General features: G+C 30.3%; 1 protein-coding gene across 2 annotated transcripts; it reads left to right on the top strand.

Moving 5' to 3' along the window:
• Nucleotides 1–47: 47 nt before the first annotated feature.
• On the top strand, nt 48–22,053 carry LOC139513055 (protein lifeguard 1-like). 2 transcript variants are annotated; one of them, XM_071301167.1, is made up of 11 exons: nt 48–175; nt 5,687–5,806; nt 9,053–9,131; nt 11,490–11,543; nt 12,806–12,896; nt 14,014–14,051; nt 14,798–14,843; nt 16,611–16,652; nt 17,252–17,341; nt 17,636–17,683; nt 18,543–22,053. In XM_071301167.1, exons 2-11 carry the CDS (start codon nt 5,719–5,721, stop codon nt 18,693–18,695), a joined length of 729 nt encoding a protein of 242 aa, XP_071157268.1. In that variant the 5' UTR covers nt 48–175; nt 5,687–5,718; the 3' UTR covers nt 18,696–22,053. The 2 variants fall into 2 exon arrangements, with proteins under 2 accessions (XP_071157268.1, XP_071157269.1); XM_071301168.1 differs by having other exon boundaries at nt 88–197.
• Nucleotides 22,054–22,271: the final 218 nt, after the last annotated feature.

Here is a 22,271-nt window from a genome sequence, read left to right as displayed (position 1 = left end):
TTGTTAATTGCAGTACAATAAATGCATATTTTTCGAATTAATTATACGAAACTAACTCGTCATTAATAAATATTATTTCTGAAACTGAAATAAGAAACATCATCTTTCTAAAAATACTTATTTTGAAGATTTAGTTTGCTTGTCATAAAAAGACATTACTAGAAAAGAATACGTGGTAAGGTAGCAGAGTGGGAAAAGTTCGTTATTTTGTTATAAATTTATGAAAACACAACACATAATATTACTGTACTGCAGTATGTGAAACTGAAAGTGGTCATGTATACATTTTTACATGAGGGTAGTCAATGAGGATACCTTCATGACGTAAAACATTAAAAATGCTTGCCAAATGACGTTAACAGTAATTTTTAGTGCATGACAATAAAATGTACACTTTCTTTTAGACGAATTATAGTTAACCCGTACCAATGTAAACTCGTACCAACGTTAACTCGTACCACTAAAAAATAACTCGTACCAATGTAAACTCGTATCACTGCTAACTCGTACCAACTTATTTAAATGCATTTGATTGGTGTTTAATTATGAATATATACTGTTATTTTTCTCAATACCTCTTAAGTCTGTAAAATGTATATAATTTGAAAGTAAAATGACCAGTCTGTAGTTAATGTTCCATGTGTATTAGATATAGACAATACCTTGGCAGATTTGTTTGTTGTCTCCCTTGAATCTTTCTTTTTTAAACTTATGCTGATAACCATTGGATTTAATTTTTAATCATTCCAAATCAGTTACATTGAATAGATTTGGGTACTTTTCTTTTGTTTCTCAAAGGAATTTTATTCACTGAAAGAATTAATTTAGTGTGTTTTAAAGGTTGTAAATTGTTTATGACCAACATGTTAAAAGTATGAATTATTTTATATATAATATTTTGCACAAGGTAATGCTTACTCACCGAGAAACTGACAACTTCTATTAAGATTTTAAGTAATGTCATGTTCATTTTTAAATGTGTGAGATATGCATTGCTTTGAAAAAGAGTAGTGACACCTTCAGAGGAAAGTAAACGAGACCTGAAATCATCATCAGATTAGTCTTTCGTTTGCTATGTTGTCACGGTCTTGTGTGCTATTATTTATTAGCCATGGCGTTTATTTCTTTTTATGAGTTTGATTGTCCATCCATGGTTTTGATAATCAGGAATTTCATTTAATAAAAAAACATTATATGTTTAATTCCAAGCTGTGAAAGTATATAACAACAATCAAAATGTAATAATATGATTAAACAAGTTGATTAGTTAATAATCAACCAATAATCACACAATCAAAGAAATGTATTAATTTGATCACACAATCAAAGGAATGTATTAATTTGATCACACAATCAAAGGAATGTATTAATTTGATCACACAATCAAAGGAATATCGTATATTAATTAGCAGGGTATTAAGGTAATTAAGACCATTTATATTTGTACGACTTCCCAGTGGTACGACTTTAAGTTGGTACGAGTTAACTTTTTTGGTACGAGTTAACATGGTACGAGTTTCCGTTGGTACGAGTTAACTTGCTTCCCTTTTAGACGATAAAAAAAATCAGCTGAATTTGACAAATCATGCTATTTTTTTCTCTTAAGGTTCATGTGGACCCTATGGCTAAAATGGCCGTGTTTTCACCTCAAAATTGAATCTGAGTACAGACAAACCTGTGCATTTTGAGAAGTTTTAAGGCATAGCATGCCCTAGATAAATAGAATTCAAATGCATTGTATGGTTTAGAAAATTCATAACTTAACTGAATTTTTAATACCGTACACTTTTTTTCGTACCTGCAGAAGATGATAAAATTAACAAACAGTTGAGTTTACCTTGATAGATCTTGATATGGTCCACTCAGGTACACAGTTTAAATAACCAATTATTGTCAGGTATCTATTGTCCATCGCATGTCCATGTCAAACAAAACAGCTCACTTCAATAATTACCTGTGGGGAAGTTCTCAAACCTGTTTCCCAACTTAGTTTATTTTGGCACCTTCTGGAGGAATGAAAAACAGTGCACGGCAAAATCCTGGTAAGTTTTTATTTTTCTAAAACACAAAACATATTTGAAATTTATTTATCTAGGGCATGCTATGCCTGAAATTTTTTTACAGATGCACAGGTTTGTCTGTACTCAGAGTAAATTTGAAGGTGAAAATACGGCCATTTTAGCCATAGGGTCCGGTCCACATGAACCTTAAATAACGGTAGTGATAATTATTTGAGACATCTGACAAATCTGACATGATAAGAATATTTTGACAAATCAGGGAAAAAATTTAACCAATTTGACGCTAACAGAAGCTGAAAATGACAGTTTGTCGCCTGACGTTAAAGGGCATTACCACCCTTTTACTCATGTGTTATGTAAAATCTCTGACTCTGTATCTTTATACATAATGCAACACAAAACTTTGTAGTAACACACACTGGTTTTTGTCGAGCCTGCAACTTTTGTTGCAGAAAGCTTGACATAGGGATAGTGATCCTGCGGCGGCGGCGTTAGCTAACTTCTTAAAAGCTTTATATTTAAGAAGGTGGAAGACCCGGATGCTTCATACTTTGTATATACATTGTAGATGCCTCATGTTACGAACTTTCCGTCTGTCACATGTCCAATGTCCTTGACCTCATTTTCATGGTTCAGTGACCACTTGAAAAAAAAGTTAAGATTTTTTGTAATGTTAAATTCTCTCTTATTATAAGTAATAGGATAACTATATTTGGTTTGTGCGTACCTTGCAAGGTCCTCATGCCCGTCTGACAGTTTTTACTTGACCTCGACCTCATTTGATGGATCAGTGAACAAGGTTAAGTTTTGGTGGTCAAGTCCATATCTCAGATACTACTAGCAGTAGGACTAGTACATGTATATTCGGTGTATGGAAGGACTGTAAGGTGTCCATGGCCAACTGGCAGGTGTCACCTGACCTTGACCTCATTTTCATGGTTCAGTGGTTATAGTTAAGTTTTTGTGTTTTGGTCTGTTTTTCTTATACTATATGCAATAGGTCTACTGTATTTGGTGTATGTAATTATTGTAAGGTGTACATGTCTAGCTGACAGGTGTCATCTGACCTAAGTTGACCTCCTTTTCATGGTTACAGTGGTCAAAGTTAAGTTTTTGAGTTTTGGTCTATTTTTCTAATACTATATATTATATGTAATCATGGTAATAGGTCAACCATATTTGTTGTATCGAAGAATTGTTAGCAGTACATGTCTGCATTTTCATGGTTCATTGATCAATGATAAGTTTTCTTGGTTAATGTTGAGTTTATGTGACAGTTGTAATAAAGCTTTATATTTAGGACTATCAACATAGTCTCAATGATTAGTAAAGAAGGCGAGACATTTCAGCATGTGCACTCTTGAATACTATTGGTTAAAGGTGTTGTTGATATGTTGATATATAAACGGTTTGTGAGAGTAATAATGCTCTCAATATAAAACCTCTCTGACGAATAAGGATAAGGATATTTTGACAATCACAGTAAAATTTCAACCCATTTGACGCTAGCAGTAGGCCAGTAGCCCATAATGACTGTTTGAAGCCTGGTGGTAAAGGGCATTCCTACCCTGGCTTTATATAATATCAGTTATGTAATAAATATGCCATGAGCCTATACCATTTATTGTTGATGAGTTTGTCCTAATAAAATATTTGTATATTTGTTTTTTGTAAAGAGATATAAATTATGTACAGTGAAGTCCTTGCTGTCTGTGCCACTGGTGATATCACCCATTAGCTGATTTCGTCATAACCGCTGTAACAGTAATAGAATTGTTTTAATCTTCAGAATGGACTGAAAAAAATTTAAATTGATAGGTTCAAGAGAAAATTAATAACTGCAGTCCAATGATTAACCATATTTAGCCAATTTCTGTTATTTAATTTCATCTTCAGATAAATTCATTTCATACAAGTCAAATTTCTATCGTATTGAAATTTATTTTGCGCTGCATCCCTGGCAGTCTGTTTGATTCAATTAATCTACTATATTTCGTAGTAAAGAATCTTTCTTTTATTCAAAATAATCTATTTTTAGCTGGAATTCAAGGAATCACCAGACATTTGAAGAACTCTCAAAACAGGTGTTCTTTATTTAAGACACACATTACTAGATTATGCATAATCTTAAGGGTGATACCAGTGATACATACAGAAGATTTTATGAAATAAATGTATGTTATGAATATGTTCACACAAAATTATCCGATTATTGGTTTTATCAGTTTAACAAAATGAAGTCATTTATAAGTCTTAGGCAATGTTAGGTGTGCGGATACACTTGACTGCACCGTATTATATAACATAAAATGATATCCCCTATTGCATAAATATATGATATATGGACAATACTGTGACATGTGTCTGACAGACTAAATTACATAGAAAGTATTGTCTGTCAGTCAGCATAAATCTGATAGAATATTGTCTGCAGAATCTCAAATTTTATCATATTGTCCTGATCTGTGACCTCTTTGAAATTTTGTCATTCATGAATGTTAAATTTTGGCACTGACATGACTGATGCCTTTCTACACATCGCGACATAACAAAAAAAGAAAATGGCCTTTCAAACTTATAATCTTGAGTCCTGAAGATCTTTTGTAAATGTGGGTCCTTAAATTAGCCCAGATTCCTTTTCTCACCCTGACTGAGGTACATCCAGGTGTATCCCAGTTCTGTCTAGGTTATTTGCTTAGATTTTATGATTAATGTGATTTTGTCATGATAATTGCAATGAATGAATTGTTTTATTTTTTATGTGTAAAAATATAAGTGGTCTACTCATGCTATTTTAGCATCTCTTTCCCAAGATGCTATCAGGTATTGAAATTGCAAAGTTTCTATGCATTTGTGGTTGTTGTTGATTGCTATCAGCCATATTCAGATATTTATTTTTAGTTTATTATTTTGGCATAAATGAGGCCCTTGGTTTTTTATTGAATTGTTTAATATTTTGTCTGGTGGCAGACCCTTGATATCTTACTCCATGCTATGAATTTTGCTCATCATGCTCATTGTTGAAGGCAATATGGTCTGAAATATCATGACTTGACTTGACTAATCCACTTCGTCCCAAGGGGGACATAGGGTGACTACAGTTTCTTTCCATTTCTTCCTGTCCATTGCTGTTCCTTTTGTTTCTTTCCAGGTCTTTCCGAATTTTGCTCAGCTCAGTTGTTAGTCCCCTGCGCCAGGTGTTTTTTGGCCTCCCCGTTTTTCCATGTCCTTGGGGGTTCCATTCTAGGGCTTGCTTAGTAATGTTTGAGTCTTTTTTCTGAGTGTACATTTTATGCCCAATCCACTTCCACTTTCCAGTTCTTATTATCTGAGTTATTGACTGTTGTTTGGTTCTTCTCCATAACTTATTGTTAGATATTTTGTTTGGCCATCTGATGTTGAGGATGTTTCTCAAACATTTATTGACAAACGTTTGGATAGATTTGACAGATGCAGCTGTTTCTCTCCAGGTTTCTGATCTGTATAAGAGTATTAATTTGACATTGGTGGTAAATATCCTTAACTTTGTGAAGTTGTTATCAAGCTTGTCCATTAATCACTGGTGGATAGTTGTCTCATTGGCATTCACACCTTATTTAATTTCCATATTTCCATGTATTTCGTATATCAGCTAGTTGTTATTACTCTTTTTATTGTATTTACAGATCTACAAGGATTGGCAGATAAAAACTGAAAGATGTATCAGGATGCAGAGACAGGATTTGCTGATCATGCTGATAGCACATTTCAGGAAGGATCATTTGGAGAAGAGGCTATCAGAAAGGGTATATATACTGTTGTTTTTAGATGGCGATGAGAAATGTTATGGAATTACATTGTAAGGGATTAAATTGCATTTGAAGTTTAGGGGCCAGAAACATGTATATATATATGTACCTCCTCCTTCTGTGTATGTAATCATGACTACGCTACTTATTATAAGAAGCCTATATATATAGTGTACAGGTATATGATATACACAGTATATCCCATGTCTTTATATCATCTCATCATTTTAAAATCAAGCAGTCCAGAATTTTTTTTAGTTTTTCCTACAGATATTTGATTTGATTATTGGTACATGAAGATGACCATTAATAATAAACACTTATATTGTAAAGTACAACAACAGGTTAACTGAATTTGTATTTTCTTACTGTTGACTGACATTTCATGGAACAACAGCACTTGACTTAAAAAAAAATCAAGAAATTGTACTTGAATGAATATGTCTTAGTAATGCCTGCAGACTTGAATTTTATTTATGAGACACTATAGTGTATAATGATGACCTACATTTGAGAAAGTGTTTCATCCTGATTGGCTCAATTTTGTGAAATATTTGTCTTGACTCATGGGTCATTATAGTCTTACTGACACATCTAATTGACTATGAATAATACATGTACACAGAAAATGTAATCTTCAAAAATCATCAAGACAGAAATAATAATATGAATGAAATATAGCATATATATATATATATATATTCCCATCATCATGAAAACTATAAAACATAAACCTTTATTTAACATGTTTAAAAATGGTATATATGCATTACAAGTACACACGTAAGCTTTTAAAACTGAAAAACAAATTGTAAACAACAAAAATGATAAGCAATACATCACTTCATAACATACAAAATTGTCAACTTGTCAATTGACTAAAACTGTCAATTAGATATTTAATTTACCTTTAGTTATCAATCATATGGTTGTTAATAAAAGGACAAAATAAGGTTGATGAAAAGATAGGAAGTAGTGTACACAAATCTCTGGTGTCTTTTCGAGGTTTATTCCCGATTGTCCCACTTTTTCAAATTTTAGAGTTCTGATTGTCCCACATGAAAAGTTCTGATTAAATTTTTATGTGAAATGTTCTTAAATAAACAGTAGACTTTGTGTTTATTTTGTTAAAATAACAAGAATTAATTATTACCTTTTCAAAGTATTATATTTGGATTATATCCATTTTATTAAGTAAAAGATATGATTTTTTTTTAAATTATGAAATTAATGCACTTTTCATTCAATAATATAACATTTAGTATCTAAAAAACATATCTGAAATGTTACTTTTATTTATAAAACAAATACAAATACCAACATTTATATTTTTTTTGCTTAGATTCTAAATAAATATTAAAAAATGCATCCATTTAAAAGAAAAAAGAGTATTCATAGATTTTATATTTTTTCTTTAAATTAATATTTCTATGTTTGCTGCTTTTTCATATCAATGTGTGCAAAATAAAATATTTAATAATTATTTTATGTTCTTTTTCATATTTTACAAGAAAATGATTACTTACCTGTAATTACTTACTTTACACTATAAAACAGATTAATCACAATCAAAACAATTCCCAATTGTCCCACAAACATCTTCCCAATTGTCCCACAAAATTTCACTACCTTTTTACCTGTAATTTCGAAAAGTGGGACAATCGGGAAGACACCCTTTTCGAATGCCAACATTTTGTATGTTACCTATTCCTTGAATGCCAACACAAATATTTCAATGGATGTTTATATAATAACAATAGGTGTTTTTATAAGTACTTAACTGTAAAAATAATTAGTGAACTTGATGAAATTGCTACATTTTAGGAAAAAATAGCAATTTTAAGGGTTTAAATTATTATGAATTTAAAGAAAAAAGAAAATGAAATCATTTTTATTTCTATTATTTATTGAAAAAAAATTGGGGGAATGAAAATGTTTATTAACATAAGACATATTTAGATGAACTATATGAATATTTTAATTGAACAAAATTTAAAAATCATCAAAAATAATTGAGTAATTAAAGAAAATTTGATAACTTCCAAGCTGGCACTCTACAAAGTTTACAAAGTTTGGAGAAAATCCATAAAATAAGGTAAAAAAGAATTTAGTCTAAAGAGGCATGATTTTTATTAGTTGTAAGTGGCTTTGAACTAGCTATCAGTAACTGCAAGTTTTCTCAGAGGCTGTTCTTAAGTGTCTTTTTGTTGTTGGGATATACAAGTACCTGACCCCGTCCATTCTGTGTAGTATTTCTATTTGCATCCATCTGATGAGATAAGACTATTTGGTATGAGCTTTGTTCATTGTTGAAGACTGTACTGTGAACTATAGTTGTTAATTTCTGTGTTATTTGGTCTCTTGTGGAGAGTTGTCGCAATGTCAATCATACCACATCTTCCTATTTATAAGAACACCGATGCGTTGTGAATGCCAGTTGATAAACCCCTTACCAATATCATTTCATGAACACTTGCAAAAAAGGATATAGTATTATTACTAAGAAAAATATCCTGAACAAAATGCAAACTGAACATAATAAAACATAGTAATCTAACACGTGATACAAAGTTTCAAGAAACTTGATCTAGTCATATGGTAGGATATTACAGCTCACACAAATATAGAAATATTGAAAAAATACCTTCAAAGTCCAAAGAGGCTGCTGTATAATTTGTGTTAATTGGAATTCCTGACAATAATGAATATGCACATTTTGACTTATTGATGCAACACTTTTTCAATATTCTGTGCATACATGGGATATATTTCATATTTGTACAGTACTAGATCTGTCTCTAAAGGATGCTTCAAGAAAGAAATGTTTTACTCTGTGTTAAGGTGTTTGTAAAAGAGTTTCTCCCTTCAAAATCTCATAAATTCCACAACAAATTTGAGAATTGTTAATGATATTTTATCTGCCAATTAACAAATGATTAAAGTTAGCTGTTTAAGAACTTATGGAAATCTTTCTTTTACCTTGTTGATGAATTTGATCGGGTTGCCCTTCAAGACCTTAGTAAACAGTTTCTTGATATAATTTTGCAGATAAAACAATGCCTATTGCTCTGTTATGACATAATAATAAGAGTTGTTACATAGTAAGAAAGAATGGATAAATCTTGACTGCCAGGTTTAAAGAAATATTGGACCTTGTTTAGATGCAAAAACGAATTGACAATAATAGTTTTATGAGAAGTTACAAATGAAGAGTGTGATTAATTTCATATTTATATATTACAGCTTTTATACGAAAGGTGTATGGTATACTGCTAACACAGATTATGTTTACTCTGGGAATAATGTCTATATTTTTGTATATGTAAGTGTGTTTCATAATCATGATTTGATATTATACTCCTCTTTTGTAAATTTTTAAAGTGTAATTATGTGACAGTTTTTCTGGTTATGAGTGACAATGTCACATGGCAGAACCATTAGTGGATAATAAACTTCCTACCATTATGGAGTGCTTGTGCTTACCCCCTTTTCCTTTTAATTTTTATGCCCCTCCACCACAGCTCTGAGGCATTTAAAATTTTCCCTAGGCTGTCTGTATATCTATATTTTCTAGTCATGTTCTACCAAATTTATTTTTGTCGGCCTGATGTTTGGCTGAAATGTACAAGAAGAAATGAGGGAATGTTTGTTAAATTTTAACAGTAATTACAAATGAAAGTTTTCTGGAATTGGCTTTAAAGCTTACTATACTTATACACGATACGGTTTGACTTTTTTCTTACATCCATGGCTTATCAACTTCCTGTGTACTAAATACTTATGACAGAGGTATCACTAGCTTATATTTTATATAGAATAAATAGAATGTCAATAACAAAGAAAATTAAAGTTTTTATAGGACCGCAAAATCTTGCAGTCGTATATTGGTATGACATTGGCGGCGTCGTTGTCGTTGTCTGAAGACACATTTGTTTTTGCACTATTACTTTAGTTTAAGTAAATAGAAATCTATGAAATTTAAACACAAGGTTTATGAACACAAAAGGAAGGTTGGGATTGATTTTGGGAGTTTTTGTACCAACAGTTTAGGAATTAGGGGCCAAAAAAGGGCCAAAATAAGCATTTTTCTTGGTTTTCGAACAATAACTTTAGGAGAAGTAAATAGAAATCTATGAAATTTAAACACAAGGTTTATGAACACAAAAGGAAGGTTGGGATCAATATTGGGAGTTTTAGTCCCAACAGTTTAGGAATTAGGGGCCAAAAAGGGGCCCAAATAAGCATTTTTCTTGGTTTTCACACCATAGCTTTAGTATAAGTAAATAGAAATCTATGAAATTTAAACACAAGGTTTATGACCATAAAACAAAGGTTGGGATTGATTTTGAAAGTTTAGGTCCCATCAGTTTAGGAATTAGGGGCCCAAAAATAAACTTTGTTTGATTTCATCAAAAATTGAATTATTGGGGTTCTTTGATATGCTGAATTTAACTGTGTATGTAGAATTTTAATTTTTGGTCCCATTTTCAAATTGGTTACCATTAAGGTCCAAAGGGTCCAAAATTAAACTAAGTTTGATTTTATCAAAAATTGAATTCTTGGAGTTCTTTGATATGCTGAATCTAAACATGTACTTAGATTTTTGATTATGGGCCCAGTTTTCAAGTTGGTCCAAATCGGGGTCTAAAAATAAACTTTGTTTGATTTCATCAAAAATTGAATAATTGGGGTTCTTTGATATGCTGAATCTAACTGTGTATGTAGATTTTTTTATTATGTGCCCAGTTTTCAAGTTGGTCCAAATCAGGGTCCAAAATTAAACTTTGTTTGATTTTATCAAAAATAGAATTCTTGGGATTCTTTGATATGCTGAATCTAAACATGTACTTAGATTTTTGATTATGGGCCCAGTTTTCAAGTTGGTCCAAATCGTGGTCCAAAATAAATCTTTGTTTGATATCAACAAAAATTGAATCCTTGGGATTCTTTGATATGCTAAATCTAAACATGTATTTAGACTTTTGATTATGTGCCCAGTTTTCAAGTTGGTCCAAATCAGGGTCCAAAATTAAACTTTGTTTAATTGATTTCAACAAAAATTGAATATATGCTGAATCTAACCATGTATTTAGATTTTTGATATTTGGGCCCGGTTATCAAATTGGTCCACATTGAGGGGTCCAAAATTAAACTTTATTTGATTTCATCAAAAATTGAATTCTTTGGGAGATGATATGCTGAACCATGTATTTAGATTTTGGATATTGGACCAAATAGGTAAATGTCCAATTTGAAATTTTTAAGTTTTTAAGTTTAAGTTCTTAGACCACATTTATTCTGTGTCGGAAACCTATATGTTGTGTCAAATATTAAATCACAATCCAAATTCAGAGCTGTATCAAGCTTGAATGTTGTATCCATACTTGCCCCACCTGTTCAGGGTGCGAACTCTGCGATTGTATAAAGCTGCGTCCTGCAGAGCATCTGGTTATTCTTGTTTAAAAAAAAATTTCAAAATATAAACATGATAATATATATTTGGAAATTGTTCTGCTTACATCAAAATCTTAGTGAACACATCATGGTGCCCTGTATGTCTTTAATATTTCTATAAGAAATGAGAAACTTAATTTTATGTTGTTTGCTAATTTTGTGAAGACTATGTACTTTTAAAGTTGCAATAATTTCAAATTTTAAGATATTACATTATACTTTTCAGACCAGAAGTACGAGATTATTCTAAACATAACACTTGGTTATGGATCGTTGCATTGTAAGTAATTTTAATGTTTCACATTTTTCTGCTGCTGAGTCATAGAGATTGTCCCTATAAGAAAAAAGATACTGCCACACCTGTTATTCTATAACCTGAATGGTTTTTGGGTAAAGATTGCTTGAAATGAAATAAAAAATCTATGGTTCTGAATTGACATTGGAATTCTTGAAGGTTTATCACTACCTTTGATAGTTCAAACAAAAAAGTGGAGTAACGTTATCATTCTTTAGATCCGATCCAGTTAATCATGTTAAGGATGTACACCTCTGAGGAGCCAAAAATTTCTAGAATTAAACTTTTTTTCTTAACCTGATTTTTGGATTCATAAGACTGTAACAAAATAATTGGTGAAAAAAAAATCATATGGTGGTGCACTACTTTTTTTGCTACGACCCTTTGAAAATGCCCAATTTTGATGATTTTCCCATTTTTCATCGATTTTTACCTATTTTTTGGCTATTATCGTGAAAAAAATCACAGTTCCACAATTAAACTTTTTTTCATACTTTCTATAACTATAGATGGAGTGGACCAATCTGAATAAATTTTACTTAAAAAAACTATAGGTAGGTGTTAATATAAGAAAGATTTATCATATTTTGACGCTTTTTTGTGTAAAATTTACCATGCTGTCAATTTTGTATTTCTATAATTTTTCTCAGTTTTAAGAGCAAAATGCATATTATTTCAACTTTTTTGTTATAAATGATTGAAAAAATACATATCTAAGAAATTTGAAAAGACCAAAATGATATGGGATGAACATGATTCTTGTAAAATCATTGTTTGTATCCCTCACCCATTTTCTCAAAATTTTGGCTAAAAATACAGACTTGATTAATCGTAAAATTTGAAAACTGGATTACTCAAAAACCATTCATTGTAAATACACAATTTTTTCACAGAGTTATGTTTGATTATAACATTTTTAAAATTCATTGATATTTTCCACTTGTATCACATTTTTTGGGAATAATTCAAGAACGAGATTTCAATGAGACTGAACGAGACTGAAAAGTCAGAAGAATACATCCTTAATGTCAAGCAATTTATAAATGATGTGTTATAATTAGATATTCAAGTTACAACATGATGTGTATTTGAACTACTGTACTTGTCAAGAAAACTTTTCTTTATTGAAAATTACATAAGTAATGCAATTGCATATGAAGTCTAGTTTGGTAACAGTTTCAAAATACATTTAACTTTTGTTCATAAAAAAAAAAAAATGTTTTTTAAATTATTTTTTTCTATTGCAGTGTGATGACATTTATTATTTTGATTGTATTGGCTTGTTGTGAAAATGTACGCAGAAGTTTCCCACTCAATATGATCTTTCTAGGATTATTTGTAAGTAAATAATGTGACAAAACTTAGTACAAAATAAAATATTAAACAGTTATTAAATGGAAAATTGCATTGTTATTGCTTTCATATGTTCAATTATCACCAGAATATTATGAAACTCATATAGGTTCATATCAGTAATGTCTTCGGGGGAGGGGGGTGGGGGACATTGAAACTCTGTTCTTTCTTTTATATTAACGAAAATTTTTAAGGAATCTTTAGACTATTTAGTAGCTGATCATATCACCGAAACCACATGACTATTTTTGCTGCGTTTTATTTTTGCTTTTCCTGACCTTTATTCTGTATTATTATATTATATATATTTTAAATTTTTAATGATATTGTAATAGTGTATTGCTCAATAGCAAAAAAACATAATTTTAAGTTCATTAGACCACATTCATTCTGTGTTAGAAACCTATGATGTGTCAACTACTTAATCACAATCCAAATGTAGAGCTATATCAAGCTTAAATGTTGTGCCCATATTTGCCCAAACTATTCAGGGTTCGACCACTGAGGTCGTATAAAGCTGCACCCTGCGTAGCATCTGGTTGTGTTTTGGTCTGTTTTTCTTAAACTATGAGCAATAGGTCAACTTTGTTGTATGGAAGAAATGTTAACATGCCTGCCTGGTATGGTTTATCTGACCTTGACCTCATTTTCATGGCTTGTTGGTCAATGTTTACTGTAGTTTTCTTGGTTAATGTAAAGTTTAGGTGACAGTTGTAATTAAGCTTTATATTTAGGACTATCAACATAATATCAATGAATAATAAAGAAGGTGAGACATTTCAGCGTGTGCACTCTTGTTTTTCTAGGAGTTACACCCCTTTGAATTTATTTGCCTCAATATACTACTGCATCAGTTTGTCATCCCAACTCCTCTGAAACCACGCATCACAATTTCATGAAACCTTGTAGGTGATAAGGACATACTATGTAGATGTGCATATCGACAGACAATTATGATTCAATTTCTTTTTCTTACAAGTTATTTTATGGAAAGGGGGGGGGGGGGGGGGGGGGTATGTGAGGCACTCACTAAGGTTCTTTAATTTGCACCTGTTATACAGAGTGTTTACCATTTTAAAAATTCAGATTTATTTCATTTCAGACTTTTTTTGAAGCATTTTTACTGGGAACTGTGGCAGCGTAAGTAATAACTTATCACTTCATAACTGGAATTTTGTACTAAGCTTAAATTGTTATTTCCTTACTCTTAGAGAATTATTCAATTTGAATCAATAACCAAATATTTCGTATATTGTTTTTTTGGAACTCAATGTAATAATGATTTCATATTTATGTATATAAACTTGTTATATTGTATTAAACCACTCCTGTTAATTGAATACCATCAGATCTTTTGGAACATGCATCAGCCAGGAATCATTTTAAGTTGAAGTCATCTATTCAACTTTGCTTATCAGATAGCAACTCAAGCAGTGTAAAATTTTTGTATAAAGTTTTTATATTTCAATAAATATGGAGACTGTGTAATCCATATCTTGTATCGGGATCATTTTTGTTGAGCCAGCGAGACATAGCTCTCCAAGATTCTGTCAACAGCCTCAACAACATTTAGGTTCAGTCTGTGGTTAAAGTTTAGTAGGTGTAATCAAGCCTTTAAGTTGTTTTTTTCAGTCACTTTGATTAATAGGTAGGCTATGCTAGGTTTAAATATTGCTTGTACCTGAAGAGTAAGTGTCAAAATGAAGTGGAGGTAGACGCTTCAGCATGAACTCTATTATTTTTAGCGATTGACATACAGTTTGACATGATCTAGTTGACAGCTATTTCTGTACACCTTGAAATAACTGCAATTTCACAGTATTTTCCATTAAATACCAGTATATATTATGCAGTTGTAATTATATTTTATAATCTATATTTTTCAGACGTTATGAAGCAGATGAAGTAATGTATGCAGCTGCCATCACAGCAGTAAGTAAAGCTTATTTTCATATGACATGTTTATTTTAGTCCTCTACCAAGGAAGTCAAAGGGGACTTAACGTTTGCACTCTGTCTGTGTCTGTCCATTCATCAGTCCAGCTAATCAGTTTTCCACACTTTTATTCTATATGCTTGAGGATATTGATTTGTTATTTGGTGTATTGTTTTATCATGCCAAGTAACAGATCCAGTTCTTTTTGTTCTTGTCTGATAATTTTGTGTAGAGTTATGGTCCTTGGACTTTCAAAATTCACTTAGTTAATCAGTTTTCAACAATTTATTTAGTCATGCTTAAAGATATTGACTTGATATTTGTTATAAGTTTGCACCAAGACAAGATATAGATCAAGTTCGAAATTTTGTTCCAATACAATGAATTTTTAATCAATAGGGGATTATGTATTACCATGCAATATGCACAGAATGCTTGTTATTATTTATTAGTTTTTGTGCTTGAAGATCATTATTCACCATGTTTCCTGAAATTGTTTATTTTTGTTTGTGAAATGACGATTTAGTTTTCGTCTTTGTCCGTGGACACATCCCCTCCTTTTGAAATTGTGTGACAATAACATGCAACAGCTGAGCAATGATCAATGATAATATTTGGAACTAAAATTTAAGAAATAATGACAAAAATAGCATACCAAACATATTGTAAATAAGGTGAAATATATATATTTTTTTACATATTTATGTCTTGAAAGGTATTTTAAAAAAATTTGTGAAAAATCTGTAAACCATCAAATTAAAAAATCCTGGCCAAATCAATATTCAAACTGTATGTCAGTTAATTTTTAAAGCAATATAAATATTTACGTTTACCCATGTATCTTATGAACTTTGACATAGGTTATTATCAGAGAAGTCAAAGTCTTGCAATGCATCTTCTTGAAAATGAGAAATTCTACATGTAGATAATTCTAATATGATTTGCATATCTATAAATACTTGAATTGGATTGGTCAATAAGAATTTTTCTCTTGGTTTACACTTCGATAAACCATGTTTCCGAAACTACTTTCGTAATCTATTCATCCGCGATACACATCCTTGCAGGGATACTGGGATTTTCAGCAAATTGAGATTAAAAAAAATGCATAACAGTTGTTTCTATTATAATGCATATATAACAAAAAAGAAATAAAACAAATGCACTAAAGCTTTGAAAAATGTATAAAAATAAAATTTAAATAAAATTCCGCAAAATTTCATGACTCATTTGGCGAATTTACGTCATGGCAAAACACGACGTCATACGAATGAAAACTTTAAAGGGACAGATTATTTCGTTACTTGAACGCTTCTAATTCGGGTAATATCTTATTAAAATGAAGTTTTGGAGGTAGGTGCTATTTCATTTTAATTTCCGTTGCCTTTATAGAACATTTATGGAGTTTAGAAAGTCAATATGGCGGCCAACTCCTTAGTTACGACCAGTCAGTTGTGCATTTTGTTATTTTGTTAATAAAAAATCAGGAATATTTGGCTTAAGAATTATAAGGATTAAACACATTTTTTCTAGAGGTGATTGATGTGTAAACCATGGCTCTTACTCACAAACTTTACATCCTATAGTAAATTATTTTAAGTATGAAATATATGTCATGAGATTGAGAAGATATTTCTAAAAATTGTCTTAAATAATGTTTGGTATAATAAGAAATTTGTCTTGTTTCCCTAATTAGCTTTTCTGTATAAATAAATTGACTATGTATTTCTAAGATTGGTAATATTCTCTATATTATATTTTCAGGTTGTAGTTTTAGGACTTACAATATTTGCTTTCCAGACAAAAGTAAGTGATTTATAAATACATAGGATTCAAGAATGCCTTTACTTGATTACTATTATTATTATTATATATGTACAAGGTTATCCAGAGAAGTCATATGACATTTTGTGTTTGATGTATGATGCTTTAATTTGGATTCCAGGAGAGTCTTTCTAATTTGATAATTTCAGATCCAAATACCTGATTTGCAGTGTGCAAGATGCAGATATTCTTTTATAAATCAATAAAATTCAACTTGCTTTGCTATACAGACATCTAGACATCTATACTTAAACACAATTAACACATGTTTAATGATAACTTTCATTTGTTAAGCCTTGCATAATTCTATGACTATGATCTAGTAATGGACATATGTTAGTAATTGTTTGTACCTCGCGTCTGAATTTGGTTAGTCGTAGCGTACAAAATATGCCATTATCAAACTGAAGCGTCCACATGGAAAGGTTAATAAAGATAACAGAAGAAGACCAAATATATATGATAATAAAGTTGACTGCCATCAACTTAAAAGAACCCAGGTCTAACTTTATTAAATGCTGTTTACTCTGATAGTTGATAGATAATATATTTTCATATTAATCTGCTTTTGTCTTTTTTAGTGGGATTTCACAATGATGGGAGGAATGCTGTGTGTATTACTTCTTGTGTTAATAGTTTTTGGTATACTGGCTGCAATATTTCACAATAAGGTAATTTGAAATGCAGAAACAACTTGAGTGAATTTGACTTCTTTGGGATTTATGCAATTAATTGGATAATACAGCATTTTGGGAAACAGAGCTAAAGCTTCACTGATTGAGTATGATAAACTTATTTCTACTGATTAAACATGTCCAAATTATTTGCACACTATCTTTCAGTAATTTCGTACATTGATTATTTCTACCCTGCCATTGAAGAGATTGAGTAGTTTCAGTTTGTAAAAAGAATAGAAAACTAGTTTTATTCTTCAAACATATAAATATACAACTATATCTTTACAGATTCTGAGTATGGTTTATGCATCAATTGGAGCCCTTATATTCTCTGCAGTAAGTACATCTTATATGTTTAATTTAGAAATTAGGAAACATGGTTTGATTCCAAGGTTGCTATTATTAAACCAAAAGGCAAACTAGGGAAAAATTACAGCTCACAATATGGTCTTCAACAATGAGCAAAACCAATACTGTTTTCAACAAATTTCAATTAGTTGTATAGAAAAATCCTGTAAATTATTACTTATGGTTACGTTTATTGAATGATAAAAATAATCATGCCATCATTTATAAATAAGAAATCTAGGGGAAAATCCTCTTTCAAACTGTAATTAGATTTCACTCAAATTTAAAGTTGATATGAACTCTTTTACTGTAAATGAATTGAAAGTTTTAAGTTGATATTGATCTGTTTTGATGGGTGTATTATGTACATAAACATGTTACACAAATAGGTATTGAAAAAAAAAAGACTGAAGATATTCAAAACTCGCAAGTTGAAGAAAAACTTACAACGCCAAGGCAAAAAAACAAAAAAACAAATAGAAGTAAAAACCTACGTGTCCACCAAAACACTTCATAGAAAACCAAGGATTGTTCAAAATCTTATTTATCTCTTGATTTTATTCCACAATGAACATAATATTTTATTGAAGAGGATTTCCTTTGCTTTTAGCCAATGAGAAAAACAGAAAAAATATAATCATATGAGAAAAATGAATTAATTATTTACCATTTAAAAATGAAAACAAACCCATAAAATATATTTTCATTTATAAAGAAGTCCACACTGACTGCAAGGAAGATAATATAGGATAAGTTTCTTATTAAAATAAGCCTATCATTTCTTTAATTATGATTGTACAGAATATTTAAGTTTCATGTTTCTATATGTACATTATACTATTTTCAGTACATTGTATTTGACACACAGATGATGCTAGGAGGGAAACACAAGTACGCCTTGTCACCAGAAGAGTATATTTTTGCAGCCTTGAATCTGTACCTGGATATTGTCAATCTATTCCTCTTCATTCTGGCTATCTTTGGTGGATCTAGAGACTAAATCCAGAAAAATGATTTTATACACTCTGTTCAAGAACAGAAATTTAGTTATTGGTTGTGGTATTTTCTAGTCTCTTATTAGTCAAAGGTGGTCATCTTTTGTGTATTACTTTTCAATAATAAGAACCAAAACTACAAAAATAGTGATAATTTGTACATATTTGTAGAATAACTAATCGAAGAATTCAAATAGAGAAAAATATTCAACGAGTGACCGAACAACACATTAATTCACGAATGTGCATAGCGCATGAGTTAATTATCAGTGTTGTTCGGTCACTAGTTGAATATTTTTCTCTATTTGAATTCTTTAATTAGTTGTTCTTTTTATAACATTGGCAAACGGCTTTTTTAAAGAAATTAATGTAAAACATGTAAGAAACTAAATCTTTTTTCTACGCATTCACAATTTATTTTGATCCGCCGTTAATGACGTCTTGACAATGCCTATTGTTGTATGACGTCAGAGAGTGAAACAACCATGTTTATTTCACATGTGAAATTATCGGGTTTTATTTAACTGGGAAATCAATGTAATTCATTGCAACCAATGTAATAATTGAAGTTTTGCACTTTGTATTTTGATATTTATTACCTGTCTGTGGTAATCATATTTACACTTAGACCTGACCTAGTTAGTTTTTGTGTATACAGCTTTAATTACGAAAATTAAAATCCTGATAAATGATTTAAAGATGACAATCATACTCGACATACTCAATGTTCATTTGTTTATCACTTTGTACAATATTTTATTGTACACAGGAATTTATGCTGGTATGCAACGATACAGAAACAATCAAATTTGTCAGACATGAATGATTCAAATTACAAATACCTGTAACTAAATTGAAACTACTAAAATGATTCAAACTGATTGAATTTTGAAAGTTAATCAAAAAACTTTTGTTTAAAATTGGTTTTCATTCATTATAGTATGATATAGTACTTTAATATCCATTAATAAATCTGCCGCTCCATATGCTCCATATTTTATGATTGTCAACATGGCCCTCAAAGTCACTGTTTAAATGTGACTGAATCTCTGGTTAATGATTGTTATTACATCGGCCTTTGTTGGTGCCAAGTAGTTGCAGTCGGACATTCAGGAGAATTTATTGATCAAGTTCAGACAATCAACTTCTCTAATGGATAACTTTTAAGCAAAAACTGACAAAATTCCTTTTTTTGAAAAATCTAAACTGATTACTTAGTTGATTAAGAAAAAATAGAACATTGAATTTTACTACACAATAAGCTTTCCTATAAATTCCCCCTATTTTTAACGAGTACAGGATTAATCATGAAATTATTCAAGTTACAAAAATAAGATGTATAGTTTAAGTAGTTCATGCTGTAAAATAGATGATATAGATTCCCTTATGTTGTGACTTCTGGTATGAATTTATTGTCTTCAAAAGTGAATTGTAAAATTGTAGGGGGGGGAGGGGGGGGGGAAATTCTCAACTTTTGCCAATATATATCCAACACTGCTTAGATATTATTCTATGTATTCTCTTTTGTATTTATAAGCACACTGATTTACTACAAAAATATAAATAACATTTATGGCTTTTAAGGTATAAAAGAAGTTCATATTCAACTGCCTGTTTTTGTTAGTAAAGGAACATGAATATGTAGGATTAATAGTATTTTGGCACCTATAAGGTGATACTGCTTAATACCCATAATACCAGTTCCCTAAGAACATTAATCAATGATGTTTTAGTTATAGTTTTCATATTCAAGGCAGGAGGTATAAGGGCCAATATTTGGCCCTGAAATGTCAAAAATAGTAAACTTATTCAAGCCATTCAAAATTATGTTGATTATAGAGGTAAATTAATCAGATGTTTAATCTGAAAACTTTAGTGCAGTGCAGAAATTTCACTTGTAATAAGAACATGTTGAATATGACATTGAGATCTAAGAAGGCCATTTCCACATAGTTATGGGTCAAATTATATATAAGTAATAACTTTAATAAAAAAAATATTTTACACAACTACCCATCTTCATCAAAATATTTTGAAGCAACTTATCTTTTTGGATAAATCTATTTCTCATATCTAAATATCAATTAAAAGATCTAAAGTGTGGCTATTTTGGCAGTTTTTTATGTAGAAAATTATACTGAGTAAACACTGAATGTTGGACAGAACTTTAAATGTCTTTTCAACATTTGAAGGATGTTATTTTGTAGATTTGTAGTACTTTTTTTATTTTTGTACTTTCTGTACCTTCCCTTATACATGTTATAAGGCTTTTCTAGATATTCTTAATTTTATTTTAAAAAAAACTCAAGAATTATGCAGCCATTATTAGTTTCTAAGTATAGATTTTTATGTATATATTTTCACCACAGTTTTATGGGAAGATAAAGGATTATCATCAAACCAGCTTTATTGAATGTGTAATAAATAAATTTTTACTGTGTATCATTGACAAGAATCTAATTTCAGTTTTAGTGTACTACATATGCATGAATTATTGTTATGTTTTAATACATATAAAAGCCATATCAAGTGTGTCATTTTAGTTAGTTTACACTTCAGGTGGAAGTTCTACAGAATATTAGGTATATGTATTATTTAGTATGAGCTCTTTATTGTGTTAATTATACTCTGTAAAATGGCATTTTATTTGCAATTAATATATTACTGTACATTCATTATTTTTTCGTGAGATACAAATTTTCCATGAATTTTTTGGGTTTAATAAAGTACAAACATTTTATAGTCTTACATGCAAACTTTGACTAAACCACAAAATGTTAATATCCATAAGAATACAGTGTTTTCTCAATCCACCAAAATGTGTACCCACGAAAAATAACTGAATCCACATAATTCCATGTAATAGCATTCCACTGATTATAAGCTTCATTGCTACTCCCAAATTGGAGCACAATATTCTCAGATTCTCGGTTGTGTTTTATTAGAATATGACCTTAAAGATGATTACTATAGATCTGATTGCTTTTTTTAGGATCTGCAACACATGATCTGAGATTATGTGACACTTGAACTATTGCATTATACAACAATGGCATTGTTGTGTCAGACATTTCCTCTTAAGACATTAAAATTTAACAAAATGTCTGTAATGGCAGAGGAACAGTGATAAGGTGTAATGAAATTTCAAACTAAACACATTATAAAAATCTGCAACTGATCTTCACCAGTGTTATTTAACATTTACACATATTTGTTTTCTTTTGAAAAGAAAGATCTTGTAGAGAATTGGAGATGTAAAATTTATTTTAAATAATTGAGGTCCCTTGAAATCAGATTCTAATGCTATTGGTTTGTTTTGATTGTGAAAAGATTTTAAATAGTTTTTTTTACAAAATTATATGTCTGGTTGGAAAGATGTAAGAAGTTGAACGTGTAAGTGTTAATGAAATACTTTTTTTGTAATACACTAAATAAATTAAATTAATCAAAGAAGAAGGTACATTTTTGGGCCTATTTGGTCCTGCTTATATATTTCAATAATCACTTATAATCTATATAATTAACAAATGTAACTATTACTACAACAATCACTTTATATATGATGGTCAAGGTTCAGTGAT

Source organism: Mytilus edulis, chromosome 2 (assembly GCF_963676685.1).
Source record: "Mytilus edulis chromosome 2, xbMytEdul2.2, whole genome shotgun sequence".
Taxonomy (NCBI): Eukaryota; Metazoa; Mollusca; class Bivalvia; order Mytilida; family Mytilidae; genus Mytilus; species Mytilus edulis.
This window is presented reverse-complemented; position numbering and strand designations above follow the sequence as displayed.